We start from the raw sequence: 12,125 nt of genomic DNA, 5'->3' as shown, positions 1-12,125 counted from the left end.
GCTGCCCTTCTGTTCTTGCTGTGGGTGAGACAGGTGATGTGATAAGTATGGGAAGGGTAGGGAGGTGTTGTGCACTCACCTGCTGCTCTTAGTGGTCCTGATGTTCCTGCTGCTCCTGATGTTCCTGCTGCTCCTGATGTTCCTGTTGCTCCTGATGTTCCTGCTGCTCCTGATGTTCCTGCTGCTCCTGATCTTCCTGATGTTCCTGCTGCTCCTTACTTTCCTGCTGTATCTGCTGCCCTTCTGTTCTTGCTGTGGGTGAGAAAGGGGATGTGATAAGTATGGGAAGGGTAGGGAGGTGTTGTGCACTCACCTGCTGCTCCTAGTGGTCCTGATGTTCCTGCTGCACCTGATGTTCTTGCTGCTTCTGTTGTTGCTGCTGTATCTAATGCTCCTGCTGTTCCTGCTTCTCCTGATGTTCCTGCTGTACCTGCAGTGGGTGAGACAAGGGATGGGATAAGTATGGGATGTGTGGGGGGGTGTTGCGCACTCACCTGCTGCTCCTGATGTTCCTGCTGCTTCTGATGTTGTTGCTTTACCGTTCCCTGTGTTCCTGATGCTCCTGCTGTTCCTGTGAGTGAGAGAAGGGATGGGATAAGTATGGGGAGGGTATAGAGGTATTGTGCATTCACCTGCTGTTCCCGCTGCTGCTGAAATTCCCGTTTCTTCTGACGTTCCTGTTGTATCTGCTGCTCCTGCTGTAGGTGAGACAAGGGATGGGATAAGTATGGGTAGGGAAAGGTGTTGTGCACTCACCTGCTGCTCCTGCTGCTTCTTATGTTCCTGTTACTCCTGATGTTCCTGTTACTCCTGATGTTCCTGCTGCTCCAGCTGCTCCTGATGTTTCTGCTTTTCCTGCTGTGGGTGAGACTAGGGATATGATAAGCAATGGAAGAGAAATGTTTTATGCACTCACCTGCTGCTCCTATTGATTGGTCTTGATTTTCCTGCTGCACCTGACGTTCTTACTGCTCCTAATTTTCTTGCTGTATCCGCTGGTCCTGCTGTTCCTGGTGCTCCTGATGTTCCTGCTGTACCTGCTGTGGGTGAGACAAGGGATGGGAAGGGTAGGGAGGAGTTGTGCACTCACCTGCTGCTCCTGATGCTCCTTTTGTACCTGCTGCTCCTGCTGCTTCTGATGTTCTGGCTGTGGATGAAACAAGGGATGGGATAAGTCTGGGAAGGGTAGGGAGGTGTTGTGCACTCACCTGTGGATGTTCCTGTTTCTCCTGATGTTCCTGCTGCTCCTGGTTTTCCTGCTGCTCCTGATGTTCCTGCTGCTCCTGCTAGTCCTGATGTTCCTTTTGTTCCTGTTGTGGGTGAGACAAGGGGTGGGATCAGTATGGGGCGGGTAAGTAAATGCTGTTCACTACTCACTTGCTGCTCCTGATGTTTCTGCTGCTGCTGCTTTTCCTGATGTTTCTGCTGCTGCTGCTTTTCCTGATGTTCCTGCTGTGTTGGTGAGACAAAGGATGGGATAAGTATGGGAAGGGTAAGGAGGTGTTGTGCACTCACCTGCTGCTCCTGCTGTTCCTGCTGCTACTGATATTCCTGCTGCTCCTGATGTTGCTGCTGTAGGTGAGACAAGGTATGGGATAAGCATGATAAGTATGGTATGGGTAAATAATCAAGGAAGTCTGGTGTATCCTCATGTTGCTGAAGGAATCAAATTGGTGGTCAGTGAATCTACTTTTTATGGTGGGACAAGGGGTGGGACAAAGGTGGGGAAGCTAGGGAGGTGCTGTGCACACACCTCCCCTGCTCTCCTGGGAAGGTTGGGGAGGTGCTGCGCACTCACCTCCCCTACTCCCCTGGGCAGCTCCATCACCGTGTTGTGTGTTTTTAAGCACACATGATGATGCAGTGGATGCTCTTTGAAGTTTTTTGTAAGTTCCGAGTGGGGTTCGAACCCATGCTTCCCTCACACCAATCTTAAAGTTCATCACTCTACCACTGAGCCACGAGGGCCCAACATAATTTTTGCAAAGTTAGCCTATTTCCCCATATTGTGTTCACACCGCAATATGTATTAAAGAAGAACTGCTGTGTATTATAATTATTTTATTAATACATTATGTATTAATGTGTTTAGTCTCAGGTTTGAATCATGGCGTCCCACACTCAGAGTTGCTAAGACCGCCACTCTCTCCGCTGAGCCCTACATGGCTAGGAGTCAAGAAGATATATTTGAATACAGCATTTCCCTGTCTGGATATGCCGCGCCGAAAGTTCAGTAAGAGTTACTGCTGTCCATTTTAATGTGAGTGTTCATTCTCACAAGGATAATTAGATCAGCTGTGGTACTGTGGAGTGCTGTGGGAGTAACAGTCATGGAGAACAAATAATAAATAGTAGATAAGGTCAAGGAGCTCTAAAGCGGTCAGCGATGCTTGGGTCTTGAGCAGCTTGTGGGAACCCTCCCCTGTGTTGTGTTGTGACTGGCATACTGTATTTCCTTGCAAACATTTGGCCACTCAGCAATAACATGAATGAAGATGAAAATATTTCCATGCAGTAAGTATAATGACAGCCTGGCAATAAATACAACACTTCATGAGTCACAGTATTACATTGTGAAGAGATGAAAAACCACAATAACAGTACAAGTAGTTACCACAGTACTCACTATCTGCCAGGCTGTCTGTTACATTAACCCAACAAAACAGCTTATCATTCACTGTAGCAGGAGCGTTGCATGCCGCAGTGTGCAGATAAAGAGCGCCACAGTGCTAAACTATCACATTTTTTAATGGTGGCCCACCACCACCACAACACACCTCTACACCTGTCCATTCTCCAGCACGAGCGGGACTCAGCGCACCAACAATTCAGGTCCTGCAATGTAGGAATCAAATTTGGTACTTGAAGATAAAAAATAACTAAATAAAATCAATTCCTTAAAAGATGTGTGTGTGTGTGTGTGTGTGTGTGTGTGTGTGTGTGATTCACCTCCGGTCGTCTGCTGGTCACCCAACCAGCTATTCCCCTACGGAAAGAGCTCAAACTAATAGTGACCGATCTTTGGGAAGGACTGAGACCACTTACACACCACACACCGGGACAGTGAGGTCACAGACCTCGGGTTACATCCCGTACCTACTTGCTGCTAGGTGAACAGGGACTACACATTAAGAGGCTCATCCATTTGCCTCGCCGCTCCAAGGATTCGAACCCGTGCCTTCTTGGTGTGTGTGTGTGTGTGTGTGTGTGTGTCTATATATATATATATATATATATATATATATATATATATATATATATATATATATATATATATATATATATATATATATATATATATATATATTCATTCAATATTTTGAACAATAAGAGGAGAGATTAACTATCCATTATATTTTCCATAACATTAATATCGTAAGCCAGGAAAATCAGTTTTAACCTTAAGTATTTTCAATACTACTAGAAATTTGATGCAGTCAGAAAACAGGTATATTGATAAAGAAAAGTAAAAGGTTATCTTGCGAACATGAGAAAGCGTCCACGGGAATTCCTCTAAAGTTGTAAGTAGCAGCTCAAGTTTATAATGCAATCACTCCTATCCTCATATTAGATGTGAGGATAACGAAGGATTTACAAGTGATGGGAAATATTCCTTACAAGGGGAGTTTGATGTAACAGTCCTTATAGAGGCGAAGGCTGGAGGGAGTCCGACAAAGATCTTCAGAAGGCAACTGGGATATAATTATCAAGGGTGACACAAACGAAATCCTTCAGGCTGATAGTCAGGACAGGACAAGAGGAAACGGGTTTAAGCTTGATAACGTTTGATTTTAGAAAAGCAACGGAAAGAAACTTGCTCTAAAGTAAAATGGTAGATAAATAGAATGCACTCACTAATCAGATTGTTTGTGAAGAGAAGAATATTAGATAAACTTTTAAGATAGATATGTTGTATACAGGGGCTGCCTCGCGTAGGCCTGATGGCTTCTTGCAGCTTCCCTTATTTTCTTATGTTCTTATATTTTTAAACGAACAGAGAAAATTAATCAAATAAACAATCATAAATGAACAAATAGAAATTAACTGTAGAAACCAAGATTATAGTAGTTACAGAATAAGGAAGAAAAGATTGGGTGAAAATGATAGGTGTAGATAGTTATGTTTAATACACGAACTGCCACGTGTAGGCCTCATGACTTTTCCAGCCTCCTTTGTGCTTTAATGAGCAAAAGGTCAAAGTATAGCGGTACAAGGATAGATAATTTATGGGGAAAAGACGAAAGTAGGTAAGAGCACCAAAGAGCAAAAGCAAAATATATTACTGAAATGGTTTGTGAGAGAGAGAGATAGAGAGAAGGGTAGGATGTGTGTGGCTGGAAAAAAAAAAAACAGATAATAAATGAGAGAGAGAGAGAGAGAGAGAGAGAGAGAGAGAGAGAGAGAGAGAGAGAGAGAGAGAGAGAGAGAGAGAGAGAGAGAGAGAGAGAGAGAGAGAGAGACTTATGACCTCAAGAGAAGACGATCTTGGATAAAATAATAAACCAAATTTAGTATATACATACGGTTCTGAATCCATTTATCTATGTATTTTTATACCTTACCATTCATCTGTCTATCCATTTATTTCTCTATCTATCTATCTATCTATCTATCTATCTATCTATCTATCTATCTGTCTGTCTATCTATCTATCTATCTGTACATCTACTTATCTATTTAACATGTAGTAGGTTTTTGTACTGGAAAGTAAAAGATTGTTCACTGTCAGGTAAGAAAAATAAGATAAATGAAGGAATTAAGAAGGGCATTCAAGCAAGCTTTGAAGCATGTAAAAAAAAAAATAAATAAATAAATAAAAATAGGCTTAAATTAGAGCTGATAAGTTGTCAGATTCTCTATATTACAAGAATCCTAAGTTATTTTGGAAAGAGGTAAGAAAAGTAAAAATTAATAAAATGTTTCTTGGTATGAAAATATATGGCGAATGTCATCTGAATTGTATTACTGAAAAGTTTTCAGATAAGTTTAGAAAAAATATATGATGACTATAAATTTCAAGATGTATAATTTGCTGAAAAATTATGTTCGTAAGGGTGTCATAGTGTTGATTATGAGTAGTCAGGATGTGTGTGTAGCGATATCTAAACTTAATTGTGGTATTGGTCCTGATAATGTACATTTAAATAACTTAAAATACTGTACATATGATTTGTTAAAGCTACTTGCTGGCTTATTCTCCGCTTGTATCGTACATGGTAGGTTACCAAAGAAAATGCATCTTGGAATTATGATACCATTGTTAAAAGATTAATATAAAGACTGTTCTTGTATTAATAACTGTAGATCCATCAATTTGTCCCCGGTGTTATTAAAGGTATTTGAATATTGTTTGCAAAACAAAATTACAAAGGTTGAGTTGACCGATAGGCAGCATGGTTTTAGAGTAAACTATTCTATTGCTCCTGCTTGCCTAGTACTTAAACTGTGTTAAGATATATAAATGAAGGATCAAATGTGTATGGATGCTTTCTAGATTTTTTGGATAAAAGCGTTCGATAAAATGAATAATTTTAAACTAGTTAATGAGCTCTTGAAGAAAGATGTGCCTCATTTTACTGTAAATATTCTATTTATTTTTTCACGAATCAGAACATTATCATCAAGTTTAAAAACTGTCAAGTGAATGGACAATGAAGAATGGAGTTAGACAAAGAGGATTGTTGTCACCATTGTTATTCTCAGTATATATGGATGATGTGTTAAATAAGGTATCTTTTCAGAAGGTTGTATTTAGGCTGAGCATACATATGATCACTTGTGTGGATAACGTGGTGGTGGTGTCGCCCTCTGATAGTGGACTCCATAGGTTGGTAAATACTGTGGTCACTGAAGTTAAGGCACTGGATTTGTCTATTAACAGTGAAAAATCTGCATGCATGATATCTAAATTCAAGTCATTATGAAGGAAATGCAAATATATATTTGGGAAATGAAACACTGAATGTTGTTAGTGAGCAGACATGTCTGGGTTATATAGTAATTTAAATATTATAAGACGTAGAAATAACTTTTATAGTGAGCTTAAATGTATTTTGAAGAAATTTAGTAATACCAGTTAAATTGTGTTTTCAGAGTTGTTTACTTGTTATTGCTTGAATTTTTATGGTGCTGAATCATGGTTTCGTAAGAGGAAGTCATTTGTACCACTGAAACAGTTCGCCGTTGGTTATCATAAGAAAATAAAAAAAAAAAAAAAGAAATATTATGAAAGTGACCACAGTGCGTGCAGAGATGATATTTGGATATCTAATTAACTGGTTAAGAATAAAGTCTTTATACAGCACACTTACAAAACCATGCATGTTTATCAATAAGGTTTGTTATGACATGTTACACCGTATTTTCGATTCTTATGATTTTAAGAATCTTTTAGCTAATGATATTAGTGCCATAAAATAAAGAATTTTATTTGTATAAAACCATGAGCTAACATTGCGCTAAAGATATGTTACATATTTTAATTATTTCATAATTCTAATTATGTAAAAAGCAATAACATTTTTTTTATGAAATAGATATATGGACTGGACTGGAATATCGACCTATCTATCCATCTCTCCATCTATCTTTCTATCTATCTATCCATCTGTCTATCTATTTATCTATCTGTCTAGCATATATATCTTTTTCCATCCATCCATCTCTCCATTTCTTTACCAGTCAGTGAATAACTCAGCCTATTAATCATTCCATCTACCTACCTATTTTTTTCCCTGTCTGTACGTATATCTATCTGTGGGTCTCTCTACCTGTGGTACTGTGGAGTGCTGTGGGAGTAACAGTCATGGAGAACAAATAATAAATAGTAGATGAGATCAAGGAGCTCTAAAGCGGTCACCGATCCTTGGGTCCTGTTTCTTATATATATATATATATATATATATATATATATATATATATATATATATATATATATATATATATATATATATATATATATATATATATATATATATATATATATATTGTATCATTATTGCGTAATGATTATTGCAATGACGTTACACAGAGTTGTGGGAATCAAGTGATCTGTGTATAATTTGTTGCATAATTTTATCCATGTTAAACAAGCATTGCACATGTAGTGTGATTCATAAATGGTGAAACACTGTAGTGATAATATTAAGCAAGGTCGTACTTACGCATGTCTGCTGTCACTCGGGATTACGTATGATTGAGTGTTGGGTTCTGTTATTATGTGTTATTGTATTTTATGTGTTATATGTTTACTGTATTGTTTCGGACTTGAGATACCTGTTGTAACATTGATGTAAGTTTCGTGGCGCTGTTGCGCATCTCAGACTTCTCTTGACTAGTGAGTTGTCTTGTGGGTAGGGGAGTGTGAGGATGGCACTGTCTCTCTGACCGGCGGTCACCGGCTCGCCAGCTCGTCCCTGATCCTATTTAGTGGTGTGACTGACCATGGATTGCTGGCTACATGAGTGCTGATACTACTGTGAATGCCTTATGGGTGTTGAGTGGCAAGGATGGTTTACGGATGCAGGGCCAGGGAGCTGTTGTGATGTCTGTTGCTGCTTGCCCGAGGGTGTTGGCCGACACTAAGTTATTTGTTATGTTGTGATAATACATTATTAGTCTGCTCATATATAATTCTATTCAGTTAATTGGAGCTCTAATCTATTCCAGAATCTGTGTACCATGAATTTTGAGTTTGCTGTTAGTGTTGATTACCGATCATTGATCAGTTGAGGCTCATTAAAGGTAGTTCGCCTTATGGGGAACTCCTCACCGGAGGTATGATAATTGAGGCCACAATGTAGTAGCTTGATGTTTCCAGGTTAACACACTGCAGCGGCTGACTACAGCTGCTCTGAGAATCTTGTATTACATGAGTAGCAAGAAATTATAAGAATATGTGTGTGTGTATACTTAAATAACAATTTGTTTCTCTTTCTTGGTTTGATGAAGTCGTTCAGTACTGATAGACCTTACTTTAGAGTATTCTTTTCTTAATCTGAAATTTTCTCATTAGTAATTGTTGGGATAACCTGTGAATGATGTGTTATCATATATTTAGCATATGTTTGTGCAATGTGATGATACGCTTACCTCCCTACGTTGAATAGTACATCTACAATAAAGGATCCGGTATACGGCGGGCCTTTCCATCCCCTCGGACGAGACAATTCAACAGTGCAGTGCCATGGAGAAACTAGTCAAGGAACGTGCCGCCGCAAAGCGAACCTTCACGAGGAAGGCCAACGTCCTGAAGACCAGACTCAGCGCTGGAGACCCAGTCGACATACGACACCAGTGGGTTCACGAAGCTCAACAAATAAATGACCCGGACAACCTTTTATAAGTGTTCATTGACTTGCTTTTGAAGGAGAGGGATGTGTGCGTTTACTTGGAATCTGACATCCGTTCCAACCTTCAGAAGGCAACATTTAACGCAACTAATGTTGATTATGTAGGTGAGACAAAAAGTGAGCCTTGTGAACTGATAAAAACAGTGAAGGAATTGAAGTCCTCTCAGTGCCTCTTTGTGGAATGTCTCAACACCATGACTCAATTAGTGTTAAACTCTCAGCCAGGAAATAATGGGAACTCTGTTCAGGTTAAACCTGTAGGAAAGAGATGCGTGTATCATGATACGGACTTGCATCAGACAGTAGACTGTAAGGCAAGGCGCACATTGAGACGCAGGGCAGCACAGAGCAGGGCAGACGCAGGGCAGGGAAGGGCAGGGCAGCACAGCGCAGCACAGGCGTGGTGCGCACATTGAGAAGCAGGCTGTCGTCCTGTGCGGAAGTGTTGATCATGGCTGTTGCCAAAAATTACTTTGGAAACCTTAGTTCCGATTCCGACTCAGAAAACGAGTTCGAGAAAGTAATGTTATTATATGACATTTGTAGAGCAAAGAGGTCAGTGTGGAGGAGTGAATACATGGAGAAGAGGAAAACACATGGAGAATTTGCCCATAACTCGTCCTTATAAGTTCCTCTCATATAATCAGGATGACTAGTGTCATACAGCACTCTTTGATGGCGAACAGCCTCTATGAGTTGCTCCGTGGACGACATTGTGAGTACTAAAGAGTGAGTTGCTATCAAGCTGCGCCGCACGTGGCACAGGAAACTGCGTTCGAACGACTGCGTCGCGCAGGCCGACACAGGTCTGCATCTGTGCTGTGCTGTCCTGCGTGTCAATATGCGTGCTTAGGTTTAAACCAGTGAGATGCAGTTTTCTGCCCTGCTCTGTGCTGTGTCGCCTGTGTTGCCTGCGTCTCAATGTGCGCCCGGCCTAATGGCTTCAGCAGAATGGACGCCTTAGATAAATTCAAGTTATTAAGGCAAAGGGAGTTTGTTTCAAGTGTCTTATCGTTCCACGTCACATCACCAAAACCTGTAAAAGAAAAGTAAGGTGTGGGATTCTGATTAACGGTGATCAGTGTACTGCAGACCATCATCGTAGTTTACATGACATGTTTGGGAATCTTTGACAAACAGCTTCGCCTAGGGCGGTTGGTAATTACTGTTAGTAATCACGTGAAGGTTTATTGTTGATGACTGGCAGTGTTTATTGCAAGGGAGAACACCTCACTACTCTTTATGATTCATAAGAACATAAGAACATAAGAAATAAGGGAAGCTGCAAGAAGCGACCAGGCTTACACGTGGCAGTCCCTGTATGAAATACACCTACCTATTTCCATCTATTATCACCATCCATAAACTTGTCTAATCTTCTCTTAAAGCTCTCCAGTGTCCTAGCACTAACAACATGATTACTGAGTCCGTTCCACTCATCTACCACTCTATCTGAGAACCAATTTTTTTCCTATCTCCTTCCTCAACCTAAATTTTTCAAGCTTGTACCCGTTATTTCTTGTTCTAGCCTGGTTGCTGATCCTAAGAATTTTGCCTACATCCCCCTTGTTATAACCCTTATACCACTTAAATACTTCTATCAGGTCCCCCTCTTAACCTACGTCTCTCTAAAGAATGTAAATTTAACAGCTTCAAACTCGCCTCGTAAGGAATACTCCTCATCCCCTGTATCCTTTTAGTCATTCTCCTCTGTACTCATTCTAATAGACCTATATCTTTCCTGTAAAGTGGGGACCAGAACTGCACAGCGTAGTCTAGATGAGGTCTGACCAGCGCCAAGTATAACTTTAATATTACTTCCGCCCTTCTACTTTTAACACTCCTAAAAATGAATCCTAGTACCCTATTTGCCTTGTTTTTGGCTTCTATGCATTGTTTCCCTGGACGGAGTTCAGAGTTAACTATAACTCCTAAATCTTTCTCGTACCCTGTACCTACCAGAGTTTGGTTGTCTAATGTGTACCTATTGTGTGGGTTTCCTCTACCTACGCTAAGCACTTTGCATTTCTTGATATTAAATTGCATTTTCTATCTATCCGTCCATTCATTCTTTCTATCTAAATCTGCTTGCAAGGCGATGGCATCCGATTCTGACCTAATTAATCTACCTATCTTTGTGTCATCCGCAAATTTACTAATATCACTACTAATTCCACTATCCAAGTCATTGATATATATTAGAAATAACAATGGCCCTAATACTGATCCCTGTGGCACCCAACTAATTACATGACCCCACTCGGATTTCAAGCCGTTTATTACCACTCTCTGTCGCCTGTCACTAAGCCATGACCCTATCCAACCTAACACCTTCCCATACATCCCGTGTGCCCTAACCTTTCTCAGGAGCCTTTGATGGGGTACCTTATCAAATGCTTTACTAAAGTCCAGATATAAGATATCATAATTATCACCATTATCTACTGCTTCGTACACCTTACTGTAAAAACTGTACTGTACTGTAAACTGTACTGTAAAAAGTTTGTCAGGGAACAGCTTCTATGAAGTTTGGTGTTCTGAGACGTCTCCGGCAGTTTTTCTCACCCCCCCAGCTGCTACCTCTGTACAAGAGCCTAATCCGTCCATGTATGGAGTATGCTTCACATGTCTGGGAGGGGTACCACTCATACTGCTCTTCTAGACAGGGTGGAATCAAAAGCTTTTCGTCTCATCAACTCCTCTCCTCTAACTGACTGTCTTCAACCTCTCTCTCACCACCGCAATGTTGCATATCTAGCTATCTTCTACCGCTATTTTCATGCTAACTGCTCTTCTGATCTTGCTAACTGCATGCCTCCCCTCCTTCTGCGGCCTCGCTGCACAAGACTTTCTTCTTTCTCTCACCCCTATTCTGTCCACCTCTTTAACGCAAGAGTTAACCAGTATTCTCAATCATTCATCCCTTTCTCTGGTAAACTCTGGAACTCCCTGCCTGCTTCTGTATTTCCACCTTCCTATGACTTGAATTCCTTCAAGAGGGAGGTTTCAAGACACTTATCCATCAATTTTTGACCACTGCTTTGACCCTTTTATGGGACTGGCACTTCAGTGGGCATCTTTTTTTATTAGATTTTTTTGCCCTTGGCCAGTGCTCTTCCTACATAAAAAAAAAAAAAAAAGACTTCCCCTTCGTGAAGCCATGCTGTGACTGATTTATCAAGTTATTTTGTCTAAATGTTCCCTAATGTTCCTCGCTATTATTGACTCTAACATTTTACCTACAACTGAAGTTAAGCTGACAGGTATATAATTAGACGCTAAAGTTTTATCTCCTTTCTTAAAGATGGGTACTACATTAGCCTGCCTCCACATTACTGGTACCTCACCCGACTCCAGTGATTTCCGTAAGACAGAAACTAACGGCTCACTAATAATCTCTTTGCATTCCTTAAGTATTCTGGGATATATTTCATGTGGTCCTGGTGTCTTGAACTTTTTAAGCCTATCTATCTCCTGTTCCACTATCTCCCTAGTTATGGAAATATCTGTCAGCTTCTCATTCTCATCTGCTCTAAACACCTGTTCACTACCTGGCATATCCTGCATGTTTTCCTGGGTGAAGACAGTTAAAAAATACTCATTCAGAAGTTTACTAATCTCCTCCCCAGAACTAACCAGCTCCCCATCTGCTGCCTTTAATGGACCTACAGTATCCTTATTCTTCGTCCTGTATACCTGATGAAATGCCTTGGGGTCCGTCTTCGCCTGGCTGGCTACCTTTAATTCAGTTGGTCGGCGGCGTTGAGTAGGTGG

General features: G+C 40.6%; 2 protein-coding genes across 4 annotated transcripts in view; both read right to left on the bottom strand.

Moving 5' to 3' along the window:
• Window positions 1-88: 88 nt before the first annotated feature.
• LOC135093206 (uncharacterized) lies at window positions 89-628 on the bottom strand. Its single transcript, XM_063992180.1, has 3 exons — window positions 540-628; window positions 314-430; window positions 89-248 (listed from the first exon to the last, which is right to left on the bottom strand). Exons 1-3 carry the CDS (start codon window positions 626-628, stop codon window positions 89-91), a joined length of 366 nt encoding a protein of 121 aa, XP_063848250.1.
• LOC135093346 (uncharacterized protein DDB_G0287625-like) overlaps window positions 431-12,125 on the bottom strand; it is a 104,274-nt gene continuing 92,579 nt past the window's right edge. The window contains exons 17-18 of one of the 3 annotated variants that reach the window (XR_010263319.1): window positions 1,209-1,452; window positions 431-571 (exon numbers count right to left, since the gene is read on the bottom strand). Coding sequence is in view for 2 of the 3 variants with exons in the window: in XM_063992560.1 (XP_063848630.1) it covers window positions 1,205-1,310 (106 nt within the window). In the remaining variant the exon portion in view is untranslated. The other 2 variants (XM_063992559.1, XM_063992560.1) reach the window with 2 other exon arrangements.

This window comes from Scylla paramamosain, chromosome 42 (assembly GCF_035594125.1).
Source record: "Scylla paramamosain isolate STU-SP2022 chromosome 42, ASM3559412v1, whole genome shotgun sequence".
Classification (NCBI taxonomy): domain Eukaryota; kingdom Metazoa; phylum Arthropoda; class Malacostraca; order Decapoda; family Portunidae; genus Scylla; species Scylla paramamosain.
Note: the sequence above shows the minus strand (reverse complement) of the source record. Positions and strands in the feature narration are given on the sequence as shown.

What these genes read in the sequence shown, in the direction of transcription:
- LOC135093206 (XM_063992180.1), bottom strand. Translation starts at nt 628, where the DNA reads ATGCACAATACCTCTATACCCTCCCCATACTTATCCCATCCCTTCTCT. An exon ending in CATCAGGAACACAGGGAACG is followed by an intron (nt 431 to 539) that starts GTAAAGCAACAA and finishes CACCCACTGCAG; the next exon opens with GTACAGCAGGAACATCAGGA. An exon ending in AGGACCACTAGGAGCAGCAG is followed by an intron (nt 249 to 313) that starts GTGAGTGCACAA and finishes ACCCACAGCAAG; the next exon opens with AACAGAAGGGCAGCAGATAC.